This window comes from Doryrhamphus excisus, chromosome 19 (genome assembly GCF_030265055.1).
Source record: "Doryrhamphus excisus isolate RoL2022-K1 chromosome 19, RoL_Dexc_1.0, whole genome shotgun sequence".
Classification (NCBI taxonomy): domain Eukaryota; kingdom Metazoa; phylum Chordata; class Actinopteri; order Syngnathiformes; family Syngnathidae; genus Doryrhamphus; species Doryrhamphus excisus.
This window is the reverse complement of record NC_080484.1, coordinates 12,179,299-12,204,480: the sequence shown is the minus strand read 5'-3', so window position 1 is coordinate 12,204,480 and position 25,182 is coordinate 12,179,299. Positions and strand designations below refer to the sequence as shown.

The window sequence follows — 25,182 nt, the reverse complement described above, 5'->3', positions numbered from 1 at the left end:
CTACCTGAGAGTGGGGGTGTGGTGGGGGGGGGGGGGGGCTGAGCCGGGATCTTCCAGGCAGGTTCTCCGGTTCCTGTGTGACGTCACGAGAAATGGCGGACCAGGATGGCAGCGACGCATCTCCTCCCGCGTCCCAAGGTGAGTCCTCACATTGTAGAAACTTTGTTAAACTCCATAAAAGACCGCCGGTGTTTGTACTAAAACTGAATATATGGAAAATGGTCGGGGTTTGAGTTGTTATCGTCGAAGGAAAGCGAGCCGAAGTAAGAGTAGTCCGCAGCGCCGGTCACGAGAGGAGGATTAAAAAGCACCGAGCTACGATACAGGTTGCTCCCTGTTTTTACTAAAAGGTGCGTTTTTATTTAAAACGACTACAATGTACTCGCTTTTTACTTTGGACTGTGTAGTTGACAGATATTTTAAAGTGGCTGGTACACACCTGCCGTTGACAGCTCTTGGAGCGGCTCGGCGTGAAGTGACAGGTGTCGCCTCGCCATTGCAGCCTCGATTTAAAACCGTTCAAGCCTTCGAGAACCGTCTTAAAATGTCATTTTAAAACCACATAGCCTAACTAATTCACCATTAGCGCTATTTTATCAAGTTTGAAGTTTGACTTCAAAATGTAATAACTTTATCGCCATTTGCACTTTACACCCTTAACACGTTACGATTAACATAACACCAATATTTAAAAAAAAAAATGTCACTTGTTCTGTACACTACCTTTATGCGAATATATGCAACGACCACCTTTCACCAGAGGTGTCGCCAAACTCACCAAACAAACACCTTTTTGCACTGCTGTATTCGTATAAGTTACACTTTGCAGTGTGTTTAGATCAGTGTCCTACATAATTTTCAAACTATTTTCTATATGTTTTCCATGTGCTTTAAAGTCATACATTTTTGTAATTATCATTAAGTCTTGGTCGGACTTCCTGTTGCCATGTGCTGAATGTTTTGTGGACTTTAGCCCATCATCCACAATCCTTATTTGAGACATGAACACACGTCTGTGTTGTAAAGATGTAAAAACAGCCCTAAAGAGGCAGAAACACGTAATGCGACGCACCTTTTCTACATATAATCCTTCTGAAAAAACTCCAAAACGCGCCAACAATGCTCTTTATGGGAGGACAATTGACAGGGGACTTTCTGAATAGAAACCGATAGAAAGACTCATCCAACACAAAGTAAGTCAATACCCTAGGCATGCTGCTCATCCGACAGTGTATTCTTACACATCATAAAGACATGTAAATTACTAATGAATAATGCGATGGACTTGATGAATGGCTAATTTCTTGTCCTACAGGATTATCTGAAATTGTTGTATTGGCCAGACACACTCTCAAAAGGCGTGATGAAGGTGTGTAGCCTGTCCTATCGGGTTAAAGTCTCCGTGTAGGATTACTGCCACTGTATCCTAGCAAGAACAAAGAACAGTGGGAGATTTTTAGTGACTGTTCATATTTGTTTAATGGTACAATATAGTCAAGGCACTTTGCAGAGCAATAATTAGGTACAGGCTTGGTGCAAATAACAAGCTTTATAGTCATTATGTCACCTTATGGTCTTTTAACAGCGTTCTGTTGACATTAAAATGTGGGCCTTCCATGCTGGTTGTTTAATCTTAATGTTTGTTTTCTTGAGTAGACGTGAGCTTAGAGTGTAGTAGTATTGTACATGCACACGCCAATACAAACAGTCCTCATGTTTGCTCGTCTTAGTGGGCAAGCCACGAATGATACAGTCAACTTTATGACCCTATCGTCCAGGCTCTCCTCTTTTATACCTGACCTATTACAATTGAGACAATATTCAAAGCACACTTCTTCCCAGTTGAAGTTGGATTTGCACATGCGGCGTCGTGAAATGGAATATCATGCAAATTCAACACAGGTTCAACTACTGCAGCAACCCTGCTCATATATAAATATTGTCATTTTTAAAATGTGTCCTCCCTGTTTTGGGCTGTTATTATTTTTAATATTCTCAGTAAAAGCAGTGTCTCCCCTAGGGTTTTCAATTTTGTCAAACACTGACACCAAATCAGGGACCCAAAAAATGTATGCAACCTTGCCAGTTGTATCTGATAACCGTCACATTTCATAAAAGACGTCAAGTGAAAGTAATAATCCAGAAAATCAAAGATACGCTCTGCTTCTTCCTACTGCTTTTCCAACAACTGTAAACATGTGATTTATTTCAATGGAACCTTGTTTTGCATGTTCAAATAAATATTATTAGCATTACCATATCATTACAGAAATCCCTCGTTTATCACGGTTAATTGGTTCCGGACCTGACCACGACAACTGAATTCCCACAAAATAGGATTCAATATGAATAAATTGAATATATTGAGACATTTTATGGCACAGAACACCTGATTACAATCTTCATAATATGCTGATATTCAAATATCAGTGTTATTTGAGAACCACTGGTCTACATGCATTTCACCTCTGCATTCATGCAAAATAATTTGTAGTTCCGTTGGCTGCCTTTTTTTCCTGTGTCACGGCTGCCCTTCGTAGAGCACCAGCATCCCCGCAGGAGTCAGAAAATTAAGAAAATAAGTTTCTTTAGCTTTAAACCCAGCTTGTCTTGTGGATTAAATCATTCTTTCTAAGCCAGACTGACCCACTCTTCCCTCTATCTATCTCTCTCCCACTCCTTTCCACGCTGGGTATGGACGTTGCACAGCGAGCATTTTTTCTCTCGTCGCACACTGTACTTTGTCCTCTGTACGTGTTTATTCATCATCTTCACTTGGAGTGTCTTGCACTTCCTGTCGCCTCAGCCAAAGTGCAGCAATATGCAGCCTGCAACAAGGGGACTGCTGCTAGCACCAGCTGCCTTGCATTCATGTTTACATTGAAGAGGACGCATTTGGTCGCCGTAGGGTAGGATGGCTCTGTTTAGCTAGCCAGGAGCTGGAGGGCTGCAATGCCAGTAAGTAAAAGGAGAGGGCCAGGAAGAGGAGAGGGCTCCCAGAGACTGGGGAAGAGAGGCAGCCGCTCGGCCATCCCGGCGCTGTTCACCATCTCTGAGGAAGAGGAGGGACAGAGACGGAGACATGGTATCAGGAGGAAGACCAAAGGTATGAAGGCAGATGTTCTCAGTGAGGTCTTTGGATACTCTCAAGATGTCGGTTTGTTGTTTCTTTTCGGATGCAAATCTTCTCCGGGTGGCAGGTAGCTGACGGGCCGACAGATATCGCACACTTTGTGTACAGGAGGAGTTGACTGGACTGCATGCTGACATGGCGAGATTGAACGGGTCAACATAAGGGCAGCAGATGAGAGGGAAGGCGCAGCCCGATTCACACGGCTTGACAGTAATCAGAGAGGACACACGAGGCGCTTCATTGGATTACCTGTAAATAACGTTAACTTATAACAAGGAGTGGAGAGGTTATGGAATATGGTTGTAGTATTACACATGGACTGTTAGCCTGACAGGTGTAATGACTGACTCACCTTCATTCTATAAAACCAAACAGTTTCACTACCAAGTGATTGATGTTATTGTTGTGGGTCCTACATGTAGTTGCTAGCATGTGGTGGTGATTTAGCGAGTCTTACGCTATCAAAAAGGGAAATTTTCAACGTCAATACGTGTTGTTTATTTTTTTTTATGACTAAAACCATGAAGACTATGTTGAGCACTGTTGGCTTTCTGTTGATGCATAAATTGCGCTCTTGAAAATGGTGCGCCACGGCATGAAAAGACCATGCTCTTTGTCAAATAGTGTTTATGTCAATAGTATGCACAAGGCACATTATTCCCACATGGTATGCATTTCTCCAAGTTGCAGTTAGAGAATGTGCAAATCACTTTGGGCATTGTGATTAGTTATTAACACAAATCACAAGGAGAGCCACAAAATTGCATACCAGTGGAAGTGCATACGTCCGTGTGTATATGTGGCTTCAGAAGGAAGTGTAACACAAGGGTTTCAGTGAAGTGCATGTCTTTTATTCTAAGACACGACTCCTCTGGCTTTGCTGTATCCACATGGGAGGAAGCGTTTGTGTGCAACTCACTTATACCATAAATAATAGAGGAGGGTCGACAAAGAGGCTGCAAGCAACAAGGGGAGGAGCGGTGCTCACAAAGCGATTTGTTACACACTTATACTTACCGGTACTTTAAAAAGTGTATCCCTTCTTTGATACTGTATTTGTGTCTGGGAAATATTAGGATGATGATCTTAGGTTGTACCTGCAGAGCGCACACGGCGTCTGTTTGCATAGAAACAGTGTTTTAACAGTGACTCATGTACTGTATGTATCAAATAATCAGATTGGTCATGGGGAAAAACTAAGAAACGATCTTGTGGAGTATGGTGTATTTATGAGCCTTGCATCTACTGTGTAGCAACCCTCCCTTCTTGGGCCTGGAACAGGAAGAGTTGCCGCCGCTACTTCAATGTAGGCTGGAGATGACAGCTTTTAGCATTAGCATTAGCTTGGGCTAATCCTGTCAGGCCACAGGGAAGACAGCAGTGTGCTTGCTTGCTACCCGCCGGCCTTGACAGCACAGCATTAATCGCTCTCTCTTACCATTTAATCTGACTGCCAGTGAATGTAGCGAGATGAGGGAGGGGGTTGGGACGCACCCACGGGTTGGGGGAACGGGCAGATTAAATTGTCCGCCCCCCCCCCCCCGTCTCACTCTCCGTGTCTTGTACACAAACACAAATACATACAATATACACCAATGGACGAAGAATGGGGTTATGCTTAAGTCGACCCATGGAGTGTGATGCTGACCACAGCCTTTCCCACTTGCTTGGAATTTTCCCTTTTTTGCATGATTGTCCTTGCAGCGCCATGGACTTTGGATACGAGCTTCTCTTCAATTATGTAGGATGTTAGCAGGATGCAGGAATGTTGATATCGACCAGTCAGTCTGACTAATAGGAGTGGGGAGCTTGCCAAGAGCTTCGCTATTCCCAGAATCATACCGCTGGAATTATGATGCACACTCCAGGTAAAGTGCAGGTCTCCCAACATGTTTTTTTGCAGTATACCTTTGCAGATTAATTGCATCATTTCTACCACACAGTGGGCAAGCTAGGATGTCCTTAAAATGATGGAGCCATTAGTAATATTTCATCTTGTATTTTCCTCATTTTTATAGCCATTGTGTGCTTTTTCTATGTTTCTGTCATTTAGAGCAGCATGGACACAGCTGTCAAATTTGAAGACACCGTTTTTGTCATAATGATTATGATGTACTGTAATTAGGCCACTCGGCATAATCTCCCCATGGATTGTCCTAATTTTATCAGACTGTACATTTTCTAAATGACAATAGTGGCGCCCCGTATGGATTGTGGCCAAAATGCTTTGTAAGACATGCTAGCATACAAGTAATACAGAGCTGCTCGATTTTTTTTTGTCATTGGACGAATGATCTGTGGCTTACGGACAATTAGTTGCTCAGGCCAGTGCTCCCTGGAAAAGATGCTTCGCTTGATGTCAGTCAAGTTTTTCAAACCAATCTTCTGCAAATTTTACAAACATGTGCTTGTGGAACAACTGAAGATGTGCTGTCCAGATGTGCACACTTTTTGTGGAGCACATTGAGCCATATGAGAAATTTCAAGGCAGTCTGACTTAGAGTTTAATAACAGCGGCGCCATGTGGTGTATGAGTAACGCACCTGCTGGGCTCGAACACAGGGAGACGAGCGCCCTGATCGTTGGTCCAAAAGCCCCGACTGTGGACCCAGCCGGCATTCAGCGCAGCTCTTAAAGCCATGCACTTGCACAGCTGCACTGGCCGGCATCCGTTCCATATGTGTCAGAAAAAGAATAGCACAGGCAACACGGTAGAGGTGCATGTTTTGTTCTCAAGTTCACCCTTTTGTGTGTCAAAACAGAGCTGAATATCATTCACCTCACCTCTCGAGTGTCTGGTTTATCTACTCCTTGCAGTCCATACAGTAGCAGTCCCGCCTCAATGAGCTCATCTTTTGTTTGAAGAAAACGATTTTAGATGAAGGAATAGGATGACTAGATATCATTATAACTTGGCCCAGCCCAGCCTTTCCTGTTTTACCATGTGCCGACATGAAACCGGTTCCAGTGCTGAGCAAGCACCCGAGGCAGTGTTGACGTGTTCGTACTCCCCTTAGTAGATGTTACACAGACACCTCCATGTTAATACCTTTAGCAAATTGTCCACAAGATCCTTGGGGGAATAAAACATTGGCGTGTGTTAGGGTGGGGATATCAGACGCTATTATTTGATTATGTTATCAACTTTTTTTTTTTCAAGCGTTATGAAGAAGCTGTGTGGAAAAGAGTGGTACAGGCTGAATAGTGAGGATTGAATTTAACTTTCTGGGTCAGATTAGTTACTTCAGAGGCCTTCCTCTCTCACGCTTTGCCACACATACCATGGCTTTTATTTTGCAGCTTATTTGGAGGCTATATCTACACTTTCTACCGCCAATCTCTGCACGGCAGGGCATGTGCTTCACATCCATGTCTGAGAAACTGACTTGTGAGTGCTGATTCACCGACTCCTTAGCCATGCCAAGCTATTAATCAATAGCTAAGCACACTGGTCATAGTCCTAAATGCTCAACAGCATCTTCATAGGTTGGACAGACATCACATGTCTGGGTCACACTGACAAGTTCACACATTGTTTCACATCCATGTGTCGTTGCAGCGTCCTACTATCAATCGGACGATGGCAGAGCATCTCGGCCCGGCTCGTCTGCTTCTGGACAGATCTACTCACCCACCCTGACCTCCACGCCCACGCCCACTCGCACGGTCACCAGCACCAGCCCCAACAACCAAAACACTGCAATTAAAACAGGCAAGATGCACAAATACACAATATTTGTAATATTTGAAATATTTAAAATCTATCAAATATTTGCAGCTTTATTAATGAAACTCTTGTGTTTGTGCTGCAGACTCTTTGCTCTTCAACAAAACCGATGAGAGGCTGAGGCTGGCCCGTGAGCGCCGAGAGGAACGTGAGAAGCAGAATGGTGTGTATTCTTGGTGTGTGTGTTGTTCATGTGTGAATATGTGGCTGCTTTAAAAGTTTGTCTTGGCCACAGCAGGCCTTGGATAAACCTGGTTGGTGTTTGAAGTGAACTGTTCATTATGTAAAGTCCAGCTAAAAGCCAGGAACCCTGTTGCCATAGCGCCCACATTACATAACATGCCGGGTGTTAAGAAGAGTAGTGTTTTTTAGGGACTTGGTATACGCAACACATACCATTTGACAAATGGGCGGCGTGTTTGTGTTTACATTGTAGTTATGTGTATTTTGTATTTGTTGTCATAAATATTGGATGACAGTCAGATTGCTTTCCTATCGCTGTGAGAGCGGGCTGAGGGATTTGCTCTGTGTTTGAGCGCTAAAGCCAAGTCACATGATCAGCAGCTGACCCATGACACCGCTGCTTTAAGCCTGTGTGTGTGTGTGTGTGTCCATGTGGCATGTACCCTTTTTATAGTCTTGCATGATTTGATTTTTTGTTGCGTGTATGTGCTTGCAACATTGGCCAGCCATCAAGGAGGCTGAGTGGCAGGCACGTGAGGAGCGGGCCAGGCAGCACTACGAGAAGCACCTGGAGGAAAGGAGGAGGAAGCTGGAGGAGCAGCGGCTAAAGGAGGAGCAGAGGCGGGCGGCCGTGGAGGAGAAGCGTCGACAGAAGCAGGAGGATGACAAGGTGATGATGACTTTTACCAAAACATCAGAGTCATTGTCTTCCTCTTCACTCATGACACAGCAGTTCCTTAAATAGAGGCAGCTCACTTTATGCTGTAAATTCTTCCCAATTAAGTGAAATTGGTTAACTTCCGGAATCACTGCCTTTTAAAATAAGTGGATCAATAGTACAAATAGAATGTACAAAATAGCATTGTTATTAAAAGCACTCTTTCCCTGTTATTGTTTCCTTTTGAAGGTTCGTCATGAAGCGGTGATGCGGCGCACTATGGAGAGGAGTCAGGTGACCAGGCCGAAGACCAACCGCTGGTCCTGGGGTGGAACCCTGCCCCCCAACAGCCCTGGCACTCCCACCGGTATTACTGTCCAACACCCCACATTCACAAAACTTTAGCTCTCTTCCAACAGAGAATGTTTACACACAGTGTTGACTTTGGGGTCCCACTGAGAGCTTTGACATTTCTCTTGACTTTTCAGCCACTTTTTCCGGTGGTCAGAATGTTTAGGTTGCATTGTTCTGCCATGTTTATGTTTGAAGTTGACATATCCGCCCGCTCTTTCATCTCCCAGCCTGACTCTCAATCTGCCTCTCTTTCTTTCTATTCTCCTCATCCCCTCTTGGTCCAGGTTTTGCAGAGTCTGCTTTCCTCTATCCGCTCGACCTTGCCGGACTGGAGCACGTGCACGGTGCTTTCAGTCTCTCTCGCAGATACCGAATGATGTCACAATGTGAATATCATAGCATCGTGTCAGCTAGCGGGCCAGCACTGCAGCGTTAGCAGCATATGTGCCTCTTTAGCGCACATGTAGACCAGTGTGAATAGTTGCATCCACTGTGAACGTATATCCCAAGACTCTTTATTTTTTAATCTGATTGTAGCACTAATTTCACATTTCCCTCCTTTAGCGACAATCCTAACTAATAGAATAGCTAAGAAGCCTTTTATACATCATTTATCATTTATCTATATGCTTTGTCTACTTTTAGATGCTGACAGACGCTCGGTGTCCACCGTGAATTTATCCAAGCATCACGACCCCGTCATTACCAAACGCCTGTCCTCATCCTCAGCCACACTCCTCCACTCACCCGACCGAGGTAAACCAAACGGCAAAAACTGGATTTTTAGGGTGCATTCACATGTTGTCATGTTTGGTTTGGTGAAAAGGAACACCGGCGCTTTGGCTCTACTAGTGGGAACGTGATCATTTGAGAGTATCGCTTGCAAGTGAACCGTAAATTCCGGACTACACTTTTCTACCACTACATTGTAGTTCAGACATTGGACCCTTACTGTATCTCGGTTTTTCAAAAATTAATTAACAAATGATTGCTGTTTTGGTTTGGGATACAACCTAAAAATATGCATATTTAAGCAAATTCTACTTATTCTTGGCCTAACGTAAGGATTTTCAAGCATAAAAATGGCTAAATGAGAGGCAGAATAAGCATTCTAATTGTGAATGTCATATTCTGCATTGGCCACTTAGTGTGCACTAATGTGAACGCAGCCTAAGCCACAGTATTCACCTGTGTGTACTTCCTACCCTAGGTCTGCTGATCATCTTCTTTGTTTTGAGGAGAACAATGTTTTCCACAGCAACACCTTGACTGTGTTTGTCCATCAGACACCATCATTAGTTGTGTATGACTTGAATTTAATGTCCATATGTTGCTGACGCAGGGCTACAGATGAGAACAACCTCCTCACCTGCCATTAACAAAGCTCGGTCCAAATCCCGCCTATACCAGGGGACCGTCACCCTCCACAAAAACACAGGTGTTTTCATGGGCAGTAACTACAAACAAATGCTACGTAACAGATCACGGGCTGGAAACTGCACACATGTAAATTACATTGACGACAATCTTGTTGCTAAAATGATATTATTTGAACACATTAAAGGTTGTGTTCAAGGTTTCTTCCCTGGAGGGAGTTTTTTCTTGCCTCAGTCGCTAAGGGCTCGCTTATGTGGAGTTTCAGTTGGTGCCGTGTTGTGATTTGGTGCTACATAAATACGTTGGATTGAATTGATAATAGATAGTTAATTTATCATACAATAAATGAAAGTGAACTTGATAATTTTGACATGTGCATGTCCTGTTTTTCTCGTCTCCTGCTTCCAAACAGGGAGGAAGAGCTTTCAGTCTGTGCATTCGTTTCAGCATCTTGGTGCATCTAGAACGACATAGAGTAACGTAGTAGAAATTAAATTACTGGATTGCAATATATTTCTTTTGTTTTCATTGAACTTTTCTTAAAAGTAATGTCAACATCTCTCATCACTTTTCTCAACGACAAACAAGTGCTGCTGTGGGCTGGTTGGGAGGTAGTCTTGTTTGTGACATAAAAAAATGGATCTTTGTCTCCCACACGGTTAATCCTTTTTACAATAGGGTCATTTACAATAACATGCAGATGCATCGTGGCTAATTATGCCATTTTGACAATGACCTTGCCACATCACATCACATACACTAAAAGGGTAAGCATACACACCATTGTCTGCAAATAGTGTGCACACCTCCCAAAAGACATTGTATGTACAGTATGCATCAAATGGAACGTTCCACCACCGCCACATTGTGCCTGACCCCTTTCTCTAATCCCCTGTAGGATAATCTTTTTGTTTTTGTGGAAACACTCAATGTTGTCGTGTTTTTTACCCAGCCACACATTTTAGTATCAGAGTAAATCTGTGCAGTTTCCAGCCCATTACTGTCTTTACTGCCACCCTTAAACCTTCATTACAAAAGCAAGCTGATCTTTGCCTTGTCCTATGCATGCGGCTCATCAGATAATTGGGTAATAAGCTACACATTGTGTATGACTCCATGAAATGCACAGCCTCGTAATTTGGGCTTTACTGCATATAAGCCTCCCACACTTGATTGATTTCATGCATTTTGAGTTCTCTGGTGTTTTTATGCACTTCTCTCCCTGCGGGCTGTTCACTTTAAGAGTTAAATGTGGTGCATGCAGGTGAAGGTGTCACACAACAGCACCGGCATGATGGCTTAGCTCGGGCTGCGATGGATGGGCAGTAGCTGCTTGACATCGTTTGATAATCTGCTTTGACTGACCGCTAAGCTAATGTGGTTCTTATCAAAACACCAATGCTCCCTGTGTGTGTGTGTGTGTGTGTGTGTGTGCAATCAGGCCCTCGCCGCCTTCCCCTGACGCCATGGGAGAGCAACGTGGTGAACCGTCTGCAGCAGCCCACACACTCCTACCTGGCTCGTAGCCGCAGTGCCATGAGTCTCACTGGAGAGCAAACAGGTACACTGAAAGCCTCGCCCCTCCCTCGCATATTAGTGTATTGCTTATATTTTATATATTTTGTTCTCTTGAGCATCACTGTTTCCCATGTTAATCAGATTTGGTGCGACTTAAAGCATTAACACTGTCTGAAACTTCCTTCACCAGTCTGTATCAGGCACTCAAAGCCCTCACACACACTCATACCAACACACACACACACGCACACCGTAACATGTAAGCTGTTCAGGATGTAATTCCTAGCTGCTACATTGCCTTGTTTCCCAGTCAATGTCTCGCATTCCCTCCCATAATATGGTAACTTAGTATTGTCACTTATTAGTGTAACTTTTACATACTGTGATTGCAAATGTATGCTTTTATTCGGTGTACTTTGTCTTTTTCATGTCTGTTGCTAAGTGTTTGTCTTCACTTGTTGCGTATTTACTGTATGTCCAAATTTTCCACTTTGCTACTCTTCTCGTTTTGTTACAGAATATAGCATTTATTTTCCTCTGCTCTGCTTTGCTTCAGCTCTGACTAAAAGCATGAACTGAACCTTCTCACCCCTCTCTCCTCAATCCCTCACTCGCTTATTCCTGCATGCGCCCTGCTATCCCATCTCCATACACCCGTCCCCCCCCCACCTCGTACATCACCTTAGCCATGCCTGTGTGTCCTCGCTCAGTGTCCTGCCATCCCATGGGCTCCATGTCCTTCAAGGCCCTGCAGGCCCGCCCCCTCTCTCACAGCCGCAGCCACGAGAGGAGCCTCAGCAGAGAGACAAGCTCATCCACGCCTGCCCGCAGGAGGACCACAGGGACAACACAGGTCACTTGGTCATACACCACATTGGTATCCTCTCTGGTGCATATGCAATAATCAGCCTTCAACTATTTTAAAGAAGTATCCCAAAGTAGTGTGTAGTCAGCTTGCCTTTTGTTAGTATCCACATTTCAGCCATCTCTGGGTTTAATTTTATTTGTACGGGGGCCTATTTAATTTTTTTTTTTTTTAAAGCAAGCTGTGGGGAGCAGTTTGGACACCCCTTCCACTAGTGGGAACACACTGTTGTGTGTATCTTTAGCTTTAATGCTAATGAGTCTAGAGATGAAAGATTTTTCTCCAATTTGTCTGTAGGGTTCTGTAGGGAACACACTATGGTTCTCTGTCACTAAAGTCCTTTGAGTCGCGATGAACAATTGGTATTTGAATGTTAAAATGTCTCATACAGTCGCCACAGAAGAGTCGCGACTCAGTCAGGAAGTCATGGAGCAACTTGTCTGTGCCTCTTGGACCTGCCCTCACCTTACCTCTGAAAATGCGCACCTCTTCTCCGTCCAAAAGAAACGTCAAAGTAACAGCGCCCTCTCCTGGCAGGTAGAAGAAACACGCACTTGGATTGTTGCTGGCAGGTTTTATTTTGTATGAATGTTGTTTCAAAATAAAGGCGTTTTTCCTGCTACTAGGCCACCTCTGAAGCCCACAGGACGCCCTCCGACCCCCAAGATGCTTAAGTCTCCAGGGGCAGAGGACCCTGGAAATTTCCGCCCCGTCAGGGTGATGATGCCTGACGCTCAGCACCCATCTACGGCCACCAAAACCCAGGAAACGGAGGACGAGCAGGTCCTCAGTCCTCCTCAGCAGCTGGAGCTCAAGAAAAGCAGCACAGAGCAGATGTCGACATCAACCAGCGGTGAGTTCTTTGTGGTCTCAGTTACACACGAGATGATGGCACTGTCATTTATCATTCATTCTAGAGAGCATAAGCAGTCCGCCCACCCAGAAAACCTCTGCCGGGACCACAGATCCAGAGGAGGCAAGTCGCATCATGGCCGAGAACCGGCGGCTGGCCCGTGAGCAAAGAGAAAAGGAGGAAGAGGAGCGGAGGCAGCAAGAGGAGCAAGCCAGGTATGCTGCCACTTTGTGATAGTTAGAATCCTGAAGGGAACTTGACTGGAAAGTGTCTTTTTTTTAGGTTAGCGAAGGAGGAGATGGCTCGTCGTAAGGCTGAGGAGCGAGCGAGAAGGGAAGAGGAGGCCCAGCGGCAGGCAGAGGAGAGGAGACTGAAGGAAGAGGAGGACAGAAAGATGGAGGAGGAGAGGCAGCAGAAAGAGAGAGAAGAGGCAGATAGAGCCCAGAAACAGGTAGGATAAACCACATAGTCGCATAACTTCACCGTTTTAAAATTGTACCTCTTATCTCAGAGAGAGGAGGAGGAGTCTCGACAGAAAGAGGAGGCCGAGAGGCTGAGGCAGGAGAGGGAGAAACACTTTCAGAAGGAAGAGGCTGAGCGGCTGGAAAGAAAGAAGGTGACTCATCTTGTGCATCTTTAGCACATAATTCTGATTGACATGCATCCCTAAAAGACGCTCTTTTCAGCGTCTGGAGGAGATCATGAAGAGGACGAGACGGTCCGACACGACAGAGAAGGTAAATGTCACGCTGCAGTGAGCCCTTCTCAAAATCTGACTCGCCTGTTTGGCCCCAGTGCAAATGGACTCTTAACAGGGATTAGTCATTATATTAGTAGATTGTATATAGATTGATGTATTGTCATATATTTTTCATTGTATGTTTTTTTTAAGTAATGTAACTTAAAGGGAGTTCTCATTAATAAATTCTTGTTAACTTTGACAGCCTAAGTTGTTAAATACTGTAGGATGACTTTTCACATGTGGACTCTCTTTTAATTATTGTCTGCTAGCAATTAACAGCCAGTCCTTTTTGTGGTTTAGGTGAATAAATATCTTGGCTATAATTAGAACATTTACGTTATGTAGTTATGTTAAAAGGTCAGACCAACCAACATCAAAACTTCTTTGGCAAAGGTACCAATGATGAAATATATTGTTGGATGCTGAGTTTTCTTTTTTTGTCTCTAGAAAATCACGCCCAGCAAGAACGGGGACAGCACAGGTAACACAACACAATCTCTGAATCTTATTCTTACAACCCATGCTGACACAACCTGCATTAGCATTATTCATCATTTTCTTTCTCCTCTCACCATCAGCGGGTGCCGCCTCTCCTGTCCCATCTGAAGGAGCACCGTCTCCCACCCCGCATAGTAACGGCAACAGAAGCCCACCAGACCCCATCATGAACGCCAGCACCTCCACACCTATGCAAAGGTACGCACACATACACAGTAACTCTGTCTTTGTCCATTGCTAAAAGATGCTCATCATGTCTCAGGGAGAACGGTGAGCTTGACGAGGTGATGGAACTGCCTCCGCATTCCAGATTGACTCCTCCTAATAAAGGCGAGGAGGAGGAGGATCAGCAACAGCAGCAGGGAGAGGTCATCACCTTCAGGGAAAACGGACTCCCAAAGCCTCTGAGTGGCATGGACGATATTTCGGTCCAGCAGGGAGCAGGTTAGGTTTTCATTGTTTGTTTGTTTTTTTACATTTGATAGTTTTTGCGGACAGTTTCTCTTAATCTAAAAAAATCTACAAAACTCCTTAATCTCCGATATTCACCTTACCATGACATTTTGGATCACGGGAAGAAAAGAGGGAAGGCCCTTTTTTGTTCCTCAGTGTACAGACAAGGCAAGTTATATGTTGTATTCTGGCCAATTGGCATCAGTAATGTTATATTGATGAGACATGACGTTATATTAGCATGTAGTCAGCCATGGCATGTCCGACACGACATAGTGTCTTACTTATCCTCCCCACACTGTTTGAAACCGTTTCTAAATTAATAAACTGGAGGCTAATTAGTTAGCTTAGTCACATGCTTAAAACAGCAGCCATCTTGTGTCCCTCCAATGATCCCCTCGCCTGTGCATTACAATTGAGCAATGTGTTGCAAACAAAGAATAAGTGTAAAGGTGAGTATAGGGTTGTTATTCCGTGCCTATAGGGCTCTAATGGTTAAAACATATTTAGAAAGGTTTTTCTATGCTCTAAGTATGAAAATATTCATTATTATAATATTGAATAGTGATGTAAATTCCAGCTCTTTTTAGACAGCAGGTTCTTTTGGCTCCCAAGATTTTTTTTGTCTTATTTTATCACCCAATGATGTGTATTGTGTACAATAAAAAATAGAATAATAAAAAATACATATAAAATGTTACTATTTAAATCTTAATGAACAAAATATCTGCTCCCTTTGACTCTGGAGTGACTCTCGTGCATTGGTAGTCTTGATTGTCTTCATTTCCTCCATCCTCAGACGTGGCCTGATGGCAACATCGGACGACGTTATCCAGCCACAGAGAACCAGGAAGAAAAACTGTTTGATCGCGGAGAATTAAGTGGAATCAAAGAAAGGCGGTCTTTCTCCGACTTTGATGACCCCTCGCAGAGACCCGACACAACAACAAGCTTCCATTTTTTTCCTCCCAAAGATGGCAACTGCAAAGTTTGCCCCAATGAAACATCTCAGGAGAGAATGGTTTCCCCTCACATGATGATTGAGGCAGGATCTTTTTTTTTTCTCCCCAGTTTTGAAATAACTGTCAGATGAGCTGTAAAGTACATATGAAAACTCAAGGTGTTTTCCTTCCTTTGACAGTCTGCTCGGCAACAGGACGATTAGGACTGTTACTTGTGTTATTTTTGTTACAGAAAGGTGGAGAACAAGTCAGTGACTTCCCACGCTGGAAAGGTGTCTCATGTAACATACTTATGCTGCACCTTACAGCGTTGAAAAGTAGAGATTATCCACAGTTGGACCTCCGCAGTTTTAAGTTAAAGATGAATGAAAGCCTGAGCTCAGAAAACTGAGCTTCAGGGTGAGTACTACTGATTTTCTTTTTTAGTTTATTTAATGAATCTACTCAAAATCTGAACCCTGATATTCTGTTCAGGTAGCAAAGCAAAACATCTGCTTGGAGTTTAGTTTCCTTTCAATGGTTCAGCTCAACTTTGAACCCAGTCAGAGCTGCACGCCACCACCATATAAACCAGTCCGCTCTTATTACAGTAATGCGTCATTCTGTAGTAACCCCGACTGGTGATTATTTTGGAACAAATGCTGCTAAATGTGATGTTCTGTTGCCGAGATTGTCCAATCCAGTACTGCAGTACTGCCAACATGCTGTTTGGTAAGACAACGGAGCTCACAAATTCCAGTAAACAACATTATACCACAGCTACTCTATAAATAATGTATAAAAGTCAATATATTTTACTATAAGAACGACCACAGTTTAAGTGTATTTGGTGATAAAATAAATCTTTGACATTACCTTTTTCCGCTGATGACGACTACTCATTGTTTGCAAAGAACTACTATATAGCTTCTAGCAAAAGACTTATTATATTCTATAAGCCTGACTTCCTCATATAGTGGCCTGAGCTGTTAATGTACTCAACTGCAGAGAGTGCTTGGTGTCTATTAGGGCTGAAAAAGTGATCAAAAAGTAGTGTGCAAGAGGCCACTATTTGAGGAAAGGCAATATTTTCTGTTTAAAAAAAGGCAAAGAAAGGTGAATATTTGAAATGTGTTGAAGACATTTAAAGTAAATATTTACAGGAAACAAATCAACAGATCAAGTCAAGCTTTGAGTTCCAAGCAAAAACAAACATCTGAATCCAATCATCTACGCACATACTTTGTATAGATCATTCCAGGGTATCGTCCCCTCGGAAAGTAGACTAGGACTCTTTTCACCAGTAGAACGTCTTGGTGAGGAAACTGGCGGCGGCATTGAGCCAGCTCCCGCTTGCGTCGTCCTTGGCGGCAGTGCGAGACACGGCGCGGTCCACCTCCTTCTCTGGGCTCTCCTCCTCCTCGGGGAGGTAATTTGGCAGGGCTGAGTTTTGCGGCACCTCCGCTCCGGAGGGATTCAGAGGGATGAGGACCTTAAAGAGAGAAATGTGCATGTTTATTATGCAAAATGATGTTTTAATGATGTTTAATGATGTTCTGCCTTTTGAAAGAAGAGGTACTCCAGTTGTTGATTATGAAGTTCACGATGTCATAAAGGGAAGACTTCCTTCCTCGAGCTACACATCTTAAAATAAAGGCCACTGCTCCAACTATGCATCAGTGGATTACACCCAAACAGGTTAGTAGCATGATGCCATGATGCCTTTGAGCCTGACCCACCTCTTCTCCTGCCTCATTCTTCACCACCTGTTGTGCCGACAACACCTTGGTGTCCGCAATGGCAGAAGCAAGGCTCTGCAAAAGTAGAAACATTTGTTTTTGTTACACCACTCCCAACAGACGCATGCAAGGTGGTACCAAAGACAGAAGTGGCTTTCACCTCAGTGGGCAAGTCCGACCGAATGCGTACAGTACATCTCTTTGACGCCATCTGAAAAGTGAAGCTGATGACTCCTCGGACCTTCAGCAGAGCCTCTTCGCACAAGCCCCGATGGTCCTTTTGCGAGAGACAAGACACCTGTCACCACGTCAGGTGTTATTCACGCATCACATGTTGGGTCTACTCACGACGCTGTCCAGGCCCTGAATGTGCAATGTGACACACTTGGCTTTCTTGTTGGACGAGTTAATGAAGAACTGTGACTTCTTTCTCCTTTCCCTCTCAGGTGTGCGATGTACAGGAAGAGGGGGTGCAGTCAGAATTCCATACACCTCCTGGGCCAAGCTGGTGATGTCCACGGACAGGTCGTCCCTACGTGAAGTAATCAGTCACACAACATCAAACACACTTTATTTCAAATCACCTACAGTATAAAGTTACCAAAAACACTAAGCTCGTATTTGAGAAAATTACATGATCAACTAGAAAGGGGCATAATGTATCCCACTATTCATTTATTTCTTTATTTTTGGAATATATTTCAGTTTTTAAAAAAGCATAGCTTTTATATGTTTTTAAGAATATTGTCTGTATCCAGTGAAAATGCTGTATTGCGTAGTTATGGAGTTTTGTGAAGTTAGTCAAAGGACGTGTTACTATATTCTGTGGATTTGTTTGTATGTAAGTCAGCAAAAAATGTTCTCTGAAAGAAAATACAAAATCATAAAATTGAGAGGGGCATGCTTTTAACTGAGCAGCAATTACTTGTAACATAACCTAATTTCTATTAATTAATTACGTAGTATTGGTGTCTAATGCTATAAAATGTTTAAAAATGTAACAAAAAAATGCTTCCTTCTATAATTTATTTAATTTCATTAAATTTAAAGATTTTGATTATTTCTAATTGCTATTATTTTATCACTGGCTTGTTTGCACAGGGAGGGTATGAGGTAAATGTACAACTTTATTGAACTTTTTAAAAAATTTTATCTGAAATAACTGCAACATTTACAAGGCTGATGTTAACTTACAATGAAAAGAAAAGCACATCCTCTTGGCTAAAGTATTAATAACAATGTACATAAATACACTTAATTGTCCTCACCTTCCCATGAGGTTCTCCAGGCTGACCATCATCCCAAGTTCATTCTTCATAGACGGAATGTTTGGGGATAACTCTGCCAAGTAGCGGAGTGTCTAAAAGGACGAAAAGCGTCCACATTTTCACGAGTGTACATGTTTTGTGTAACAAGGGTATGATAATGTTTTGTTTTACCTGCAGAGTTGCAAGCAGCACTTCCGGGCTCTGGTGGTCCAGAAAGAGAACCAGCCCGGGTAGACAGCCTTGGTCCTGTACGATGGCCTCTCGATTCTGGGGCTCGGACGCCAGATCCCGCAACTGGCTCACCACCGATAGTGCGTCCATCATCTTTAATAACTACCTTAAGACACACGCAGCAGTTTATTCATGCATTACTTTTTGTTTATGACGTTATCTTTCAGAGTACCGGATGCTAATGCTATAGCTATCTTACCAATCTACTTTTACCACTCACAAAAGCAGATTAACTGCCTAAAAGACAACAATGCTGAGTAGTCGGCGTAAGTAAATGTGATATTGTGATTTTAATGGCGTGAAGATAATCAGTGATGTTAGTTTTGTCATATTTTCTTACCCAGGAGAAAAGCAGCTCGTGGCTACAAATACAAATTTGGGGTCACTAGCTGTTGGTGGAATGCGATTGGTCCATGCAGCACTAATACCCTACAGCGTCAGCTCATTCTATTGGCTGCTTTTATGTCGACCAATCATAGAAAAGTTTACTATTAGGCGTTCTATTTGACTTTATAGCGACTTCCTTATCTCCAACGCTTGCGAGAAGACACTTTTATTTCCATTTTCAATACGATTTAATACTTTTGTCACGATGAAGGTTTTATAAGGGTTCATCATAACTAGAAGGTGAGTCGATAATATTTTTCTTTGTTTCGATCTCGGCGGAGCTTTTACTCACATGGCCAGGGCTGATTTCATTTTGCTACGCTCTTACACCTGGTTCAAGTTGTCACTGAACATGTAGTGAAAACATACAATACAAACATAGGAAGAATGCATTTTCAACTTAAAATCTCAATCAAAGGTTCGCCTCGTATTGTAACAACGTTTCAGTTTGTGCTGCGTTCATGTGACATTTTAAAGTAAAGTAAAGATGACTACTACTCTCTTGACGTCACTCGGCTCATGCTGCACTTAAACTGCAAGTCAAGTTCACCGTTTTAACTGAACAATGGGTGATTTGTAACATTTCCTTTGTTTGTTTTTTAACAGGTGTGATGAATGTGACTTAGGAGGTAAAGTCACAGTGCTGCTGTCCTCCCACCGAGTCACCAACAAGAGCCAGACAAGAGCTTTGCAGGACACAACCATCAAGCAATCCCAATGTCTTTGCTAGAGGATGTACTGGATGTGCTGCGCATAGTGCTGGAGTACTTTGGAGTACCTCCGGAAATGGTGAGTGCACACCACACTTTCACATGGGATTGTTAAATGTCAAACTGAATGTTTGTGTTGTGTTTTTGTTTGTTTCAATGTTGAGTAGCTTGTCCCTGTGTGGGATAGTCCTCTTTGTGGACAGTATCGCAGTATTGTGCGAATGATCGGCTCCAATCTGCCTCTGACGCCCACACCACGGGTCTACTTTCAGGTATGCAAAACTGATTCAATGTGTTTATATCCACATGGGACAAAAACGGTATAGCCGTAAACACCTTATTTTTATATGTAATAAACAATGACAATTTTACTCCATAATAATTCAATTTATTTTTACAATTAATAATAGTATTTTACATATTTAGCGTAATAGTGTATTTCTTATGTCCGTATTGTGCACCTCAGATCCCACTCCTCAGCTCCAGGCCCCAAGGATATATGGATGTCCCTGCAGATACGCCTGCCATCCCATCATTTGCTGATGTTCGGTGGGTGCTTGAGGATGAAGGGGAGAGTTTTGCCAAAACCAGGTATGAACACACCGTAACCACCAACATTGATCATTTATTCATTGACTGGGTGTTCTTTTGTCTTCCTTCTTGTTCTTGTTCGGCTTTACAGGACCCACCTGCCACCAAAGAAGCAAAACGCAGCGGTGAGTCGAGATGTGAGGAAACGCCCAAGAGGACTACTGAGGGGAGTCGGGCGTTTTGGACAGAAAACGGATCCTGAAGCCTTGAAGAAGATCACGGCGCTGGAGGGCGAGCTGCTGAAGCTGCGAGCTCAAATAGCCATGATTGTTAGCACCGCCCCAGCCCCCGGTACTTCCACGGTTCCCACAGGTTGAGTTTTGAAGGGAAGTGTCAGCTGAGGCCGTTTCTTTCCCCCTCCTAGGTCTTGCTGAATCCCACAATCCCAACATCACGCCGCTGATGTCACCTGTTCCGGCACCAGTTCTCACATCCACACCTTGCTATGCTCCACCTCCTCCTCCTCCTCCTCCACCACCACCACCATGTCCCAGCTCCTCCACCGACACATCGTCTGTCGTGGAACTGATCCGACGGCGCAAGTGTCAAGTAAAAGACGGGGACAAAGCCCCTGCCAAATCCACCATCAGCCGCGTCCCCTCTATGTTGGACGTTCTCAAGGACCTGAATCAAGTGAAACTGCGAGCTGTGGAGAGGTGTGACTTCATATTGTCTTCATATGCTTAGCTTGGACACCCAATGGAATGCTTATGTTTGTACGGTGGTGGGACATCAACTGCTAAATAGTCACCTGTGTTGCAAAGTTGACTTTTTAATGATGATGTAAAAGTAAGATATGTCCCTAAAGCCTCTTTATGTGAGATACACCTCATACATACCACCTCTGATCCTACTACTAAGCAAAATAAGAAAACAGGCTTCTCTACACATCTTGAAATGCAGCCAGTAGCTGCAGTACACTTCGAGTCCTCGTCTGTGTTGTTTATAAGCTATCCCCTCTGACACTTTCCACTTTATTTCCATCCTTTGTTGTTCCTTGCAGATCACCGGGTGGCACGCCAGTGAGTCGAAGGCAGAGCAAAGGGGGCCCGCCAACGATGAACGACCCAGCGAGTCTGATCGCCGAGGCCCTGAAGAGGAAGTTCGCACAGCATCGCCACAACTCCTCCGAGGACAAAGAGAATTCCGTGGAACTCTCGCCGTTTAGCAGCCCGGACACGGCCAAGGTTTGTTTATTACTCCTTCATGACACACGCATTTATTTCTATTTTTTTTAATTATATATATTTTTAAATATTGATTAATGATAGTTTTGCCTCTTGTGATTAATTTTTTTGTCAATACATAATCAGTCCTGGAGGTGGCTCTCCTCAACTGAAATATAATAAACAGGAAGAACACGTTGTTGTTGTTTTGTTTTTTTTTACCTTATTGTGCATGTAAAGAGAGAATACTGTATAAATATGTCAACTTTCTCTCTTGGCATTGTTTGCAGACGTTTCAGCAGGCGAGACGCAGCCGGGGGTTTCTCCACTCATGATCCCGTCAACCGACCGATCGGTACTGTTTTTGTTTTTTTTTCACTTTGAGGACCTTTGGCCTGGCAAAATGATATGTTCCTTGAAACAACTTTTTGTTATTTTGTACATCAGAGTTTGTACTGTGTGTTTGATGTTGTGTGTTTGGATAAAAAAAACAAAATTTCAAAGGACATCTTATGTCATACTTATGTCATAACGTGTATCAGTGTTTCTCATAGATTTATACAATATGTTCGTCGTGGGTGGCTGACTTCAACACAAACACGCGTGCACTTACTTGTTTGTGGGGCAAAAAGCATATTGTTTATAATGTATCTCGTATCATTAACTGTTAATTTATTTGTGCATCCATATGATTAAACTTTAGTTTATGAATGCATTTGGACATTTCAAATAGACACCGTGCCTCTAATATTGTTTTAAAAGTGTACTTATACAAATAGAGGCCTCAACTCAAATAATCAACTTACCCTTTGAAACTTATACATATTTTAAAAGTGCATTTGTGCAAATAACAGCCTCCCTTCAAATGAACACTTTACTCTTTCAATTTCATATTTTAAAGGGGATCAATGGTGCTTTTTCCACTTTTATGACCTATAAAAGTAGTCAGAATATTGTATTCTTGTGTTAAACCATGCCAAAGTTTCAGATAATGAGGTTTGCACATTTAGAAGTGAGCCCTGAAAGAAGTTTGGGTTCAAAACGCTTGGGTCCAAAAGGCGTTGCAAATATGCCCCATTGTGGGACCTTCCTTATATGGGCTTGTTCGTAAGCCAGATAAGCGCCCCTGCTCCCAAGCTCTGCTTCCTCTGTTTACTTGCTAGCAAAGCCACATTTGTTTACAATTCCAAACGATGCCATCATCGGGCGCAAGTGGTTGGAGTTCCCTCGTAGCAAAAGAAATACAGGGAGTGGGGTTGCCAATAGCCGTTTCCCACCACAGTAAGTGGCCACATTTGGTTACCGATGCTGTAGAATAAGCTAAAATGCTAAAGCTACTTACCATTGAGAGATGTAGAAACATCGGACTAGCCGGTCTCTGCTCCCAGATTGGATTCAGGATCTAACGCATATGGCTGTATGTTAAAAGATGACATTTTAAAAAGATAAGTAGCCGTTTATTATCAACTCCTATATATGCAGCTAGTGGCACAAACTGGAACTCCTTTTTTTTTGCTAGTGTGACCAACCACAGCGGAGAGCGCTTGCCTGGTGTGGGGGTGGGGTGGAATACTGTGGAACAGACCGTTTTCACGGGAACAAAGAAAGGCCTCATCTCAAACACCTTACCTTTGGGCGTTAATACATATTTTAAAAGTGCATTTGTACAAATAAAGGCCTCATCTCAAATCAACACCTTACCTTTGGACGTTAATACATGTTTTATAAGTGCATTTGTACAAATAAAGGCCTCATCTCAAATAAACACCTTACCTTTGGACGTTAATACATGTTTTATAAGTGCATTTGTACAAATAAAGGCCTCATCTCAAATAAACACCTTACCTTTGGACGTTAATACATATTTTAAAAGTGCATTTGTACAAATAAAGGCCTCATCTCAAACCAACACCTTACCTTTGGACGTTAATACATGTTTTATAAGTGCATTTGTACAAATAAAGGCCTCATCTCAAATCAACACCTTACCTTTTGGACGTTAATACATGTTTTATAAGTGCATTTGTGCAAATAAAGACCTTGCTTCAAACAAATACATTTAACATGTTTTTAATACACAAAACATCCTTTAAATCAAATATTTATATTAATATTTGAAAGGATGTCTGAGTCGTACACAATAAATAAAATAATATGTATAAAAGTATGATAATTATATAATATAGTGTTGTTATTGTAGTCGTTGCGTGGTGCCTCAGGTCTCGGTGGTTCCACGACCTGATCGAGCATACAAACAAAGAGAAAGTGCGTCAAAAGTGTGGATTTGCTTAATTCCAAGCTCTTTTGTTGGGCAAAAACTCACCATGGGGAATGTTTCATCACCGTATACTACGACTGCTGGTTGTCCCAACGGGTTGTCTGTGCACTCGATAGACAGCTGCTACACACGAGGAAAAGAAACGCTTAAGTACAACTCAGGAATATGACTAACAACACGACGCTCAACGAACGCAAAATATGCTCGATGAGTAACACTGAAAATGTAACCCGTTTCGCTTTTACACAACTTTCACAATGAATCGAGCTTACATGTGGAGCTTTGTCTTCGCTCGTTGACTCCATGTTGCTTTTTATTGTCATGTGACAAAATCCGATGACGTACAGGTGGTTGTGATTTTGTTCTTAAAATGGCCACCGTCATACACTGTTTCTTACTTTGACCCCAACAGAACCAAACCTCATTTCCTCATGATGCATTATTCAACTGGTGTTGCCAAATACACAACATTGAAAATCGCATAAAGAAGGAAGGCTTACCTCTTGCCTTTAACCGTTTTGTGGATGACTTTCCCTCCATGCATGGTACTCCAGCACCGTGTACAAATGACGAAGTAACGTCCGTCAAAGATATTCGCTTACTTAACTGGCGCCCAATGCAATCTCACTTCTGTATTTGCAGCTCTGCATCTGCCGCCCATCTCTTTTGGAGGAAATAAAACCCAAGAACATAAGCTGCAAAAAACAACCACATGAGTGGAACAAACAAGAACATCATTTCCTTGCTGAGAAAGACACCTTCAGATGTGTTTCCACCACCTTCAAATTAAACCTGCTGATGTTGAGCTAGGCTTACTTCCTTGCCAGCCCCAAATGTCACCTGGAATAACCTGCTTTAATAATCCAGTTGGACTATCTTACACTTGCATTTATCTTAAAAGGTATTTGGACAGCATAGTTATTCACCCAACCTTACCCTGTCGTTCAATATGACACTGTAAAGTATTTTCTCTATTTGACTAAACTAGCTTGATATCAAGCCACTGATTTGGAAGGAAAATCCCTTTCTTTGCATTCATAAAGTCTATATATGCTTTTACTGTGTGTTTAAGAAGTGGGTGTTTGAAAACAGAAGTGCTTCCTCTATATAGAGGATCTTTGACTAGTGTTTATTCAGCACTCAACCCCTTACCACATTTGACGTACAGAGAAACTTTGACTTCTGATTTTATGTATGACTTGAATATGTTATTCATGTCTATGGTGTATATTATACGTTTTGTAGCATCTGGATAGATAGAGAAGTGAATTAAGAGCACACTACACAACACTGTTCGCATGCGTGATTCCCTTGTTGTAGTTCCATAATTGCACCATAGGGGGTGTGAGAGGTGTGTGTGATACTGTGGGCTTACTGTGTAGTTGATGAATGGAAGCTTACAACGTTATGAATGTAAAAACGGAGCATGATACATTGTTTAAGAAGAACACACGGATATGTTTGAATGCTATTTCCCCCCCAATATTCCTTCCAGTCAGGCTAGCAAAAT

The 25,182-nt window shown here is 42.8% G+C and overlaps 3 protein-coding genes and 1 long non-coding RNA gene across 14 annotated transcripts; 2 read left to right on the top strand and 2 right to left on the bottom strand.

Annotated features, from left to right (window-relative positions):
* The first annotated feature begins 52 nt into the window (after positions 1 to 52).
* map7b (microtubule-associated protein 7b) lies at positions 53 to 16,221 on the top strand. Of its 8 annotated transcripts, none has more exons than XM_058056698.1 (20): positions 53 to 138; positions 6,693 to 6,845; positions 6,946 to 7,023; positions 7,550 to 7,713; positions 7,951 to 8,068; positions 8,340 to 8,441; positions 8,701 to 8,811; positions 9,398 to 9,493; positions 10,874 to 10,993; positions 11,637 to 11,803; positions 12,207 to 12,352; positions 12,442 to 12,668; positions 12,733 to 12,883; positions 12,951 to 13,119; positions 13,180 to 13,284; positions 13,355 to 13,405; positions 13,858 to 13,891; positions 13,989 to 14,106; positions 14,171 to 14,352; positions 15,161 to 16,207. In XM_058056698.1, the coding sequence occupies exons 1-20, from the start codon at positions 93 to 95 to the stop codon at positions 15,169 to 15,171; spliced, it is 2,349 nt and encodes a 782-aa protein (XP_057912681.1). In that variant the 5' UTR covers positions 53 to 92; the 3' UTR covers positions 15,172 to 16,207. The 8 variants fall into 8 exon arrangements, with proteins under 8 accessions (XP_057912681.1, XP_057912676.1, XP_057912677.1 ...); XM_058056693.1 differs by lacking the exon at positions 53 to 138 and adding an exon at positions 2,771 to 3,106 and having other exon boundaries at positions 15,161 to 16,221; XM_058056694.1 differs by lacking the exon at positions 53 to 138 and adding an exon at positions 2,781 to 3,106 and having other exon boundaries at positions 11,661 to 11,803; positions 15,161 to 16,218.
* Positions 16,222 to 16,425: 204 nt separating this feature from the next.
* On the bottom strand, positions 16,426 to 19,383 carry armc1l (armadillo repeat containing 1, like). 3 transcript variants are annotated; one of them, XM_058056747.1, is made up of 7 exons: positions 19,220 to 19,383; positions 18,481 to 18,646; positions 18,310 to 18,401; positions 17,390 to 17,573; positions 17,202 to 17,318; positions 17,042 to 17,116; positions 16,426 to 16,794 (listed from the first exon to the last, which is right to left on the bottom strand). In XM_058056747.1, the coding sequence occupies exons 2-7, from the start codon at positions 18,631 to 18,633 to the stop codon at positions 16,600 to 16,602; spliced, it is 816 nt and encodes a 271-aa protein (XP_057912730.1). In that variant the 5' UTR covers positions 18,634 to 18,646; positions 19,220 to 19,383; the 3' UTR covers positions 16,426 to 16,599. The 3 variants fall into 3 exon arrangements, with proteins under 3 accessions (XP_057912730.1, XP_057912728.1, XP_057912731.1); XM_058056745.1 differs by lacking the exon at positions 19,220 to 19,383 and adding an exon at positions 18,881 to 19,008; XM_058056748.1 differs by lacking the exon at positions 19,220 to 19,383 and adding an exon at positions 18,881 to 18,942 and having other exon boundaries at positions 18,481 to 18,642.
* Positions 18,503 to 22,250, top strand: mtfr2 (mitochondrial fission regulator 2). Of its 2 annotated transcripts, none has more exons than XM_058056743.1 (8): positions 18,503 to 18,620; positions 19,534 to 19,716; positions 19,805 to 19,909; positions 20,104 to 20,228; positions 20,320 to 20,519; positions 20,593 to 20,884; positions 21,232 to 21,415; positions 21,685 to 22,250. In XM_058056743.1, exons 2-8 carry the CDS (start codon positions 19,645 to 19,647, stop codon positions 21,727 to 21,729), a joined length of 1,023 nt encoding a protein of 340 aa, XP_057912726.1. In that variant the 5' UTR covers positions 18,503 to 18,620; positions 19,534 to 19,644; the 3' UTR covers positions 21,730 to 22,250. The 2 variants fall into 2 exon arrangements, with proteins under 2 accessions (XP_057912726.1, XP_057912725.1); XM_058056742.1 differs by lacking the exon at positions 18,503 to 18,620 and adding an exon at positions 19,005 to 19,167 and having other exon boundaries at positions 21,685 to 22,249.
* A 1,216-nt stretch (positions 22,251 to 23,466) lies between these two features.
* On the bottom strand, positions 23,467 to 24,827 carry LOC131107086 (uncharacterized). The gene is made up of 3 exons (XR_009120202.1): positions 24,173 to 24,827; positions 23,718 to 23,795; positions 23,467 to 23,632 (listed from the first exon to the last, which is right to left on the bottom strand). It is a non-coding gene; the product is annotated as an uncharacterized LOC131107086 (long non-coding RNA).
* Positions 24,828 to 25,182: the final 355 nt, after the last annotated feature.

What these genes read in the sequence shown, in the direction of transcription:
- armc1l (XM_058056747.1), bottom strand. Translation starts at nt 18,633, where the DNA reads ATGATGGACGCACTATCGGTGGTGAGCCAGTTGCGGGATCTGGCGTCC. An exon ending in TGCTGCTTGCAACTCTGCAG is followed by an intron (nt 18,402 to 18,480) that starts GTAAAACAAAAC and finishes TCGTCCTTTTAG; the next exon opens with ACACTCCGCTACTTGGCAGA. An exon ending in CTGGAGAACCTCATGGGAAG is followed by an intron (nt 17,574 to 18,309) that starts GTGAGGACAATT and finishes TACTTCACGTAG; the next exon opens with GGACGACCTGTCCGTGGACA.
- mtfr2 (XM_058056743.1), top strand. Translation starts at nt 19,645, where the DNA reads ATGTCTTTGCTAGAGGATGTACTGGATGTGCTGCGCATAGTGCTGGAG. An exon ending in TTGGAGTACCTCCGGAAATG is followed by an intron (nt 19,717 to 19,804) that starts GTGAGTGCACAC and finishes AATGTTGAGTAG; the next exon opens with CTTGTCCCTGTGTGGGATAG. An exon ending in TAGCACCGCCCCAGCCCCCG is followed by an intron (nt 20,520 to 20,592) that starts GTACTTCCACGG and finishes TCCCCCTCCTAG; the next exon opens with GTCTTGCTGAATCCCACAAT.
- map7b (XM_058056693.1), top strand. Translation starts at nt 2,953, where the DNA reads ATGCCAGTAAGTAAAAGGAGAGGGCCAGGAAGAGGAGAGGGCTCCCAG. An exon ending in CCTCCACTCACCCGACCGAG is followed by an intron (nt 8,812 to 9,397) that starts GTAAACCAAACG and finishes TTGCTGACGCAG; the next exon opens with GGCTACAGATGAGAACAACC. An exon ending in CACCCTCCACAAAAACACAG is followed by an intron (nt 9,494 to 10,873) that starts GTGTTTTCATGG and finishes GTGTGCAATCAG; the next exon opens with GCCCTCGCCGCCTTCCCCTG.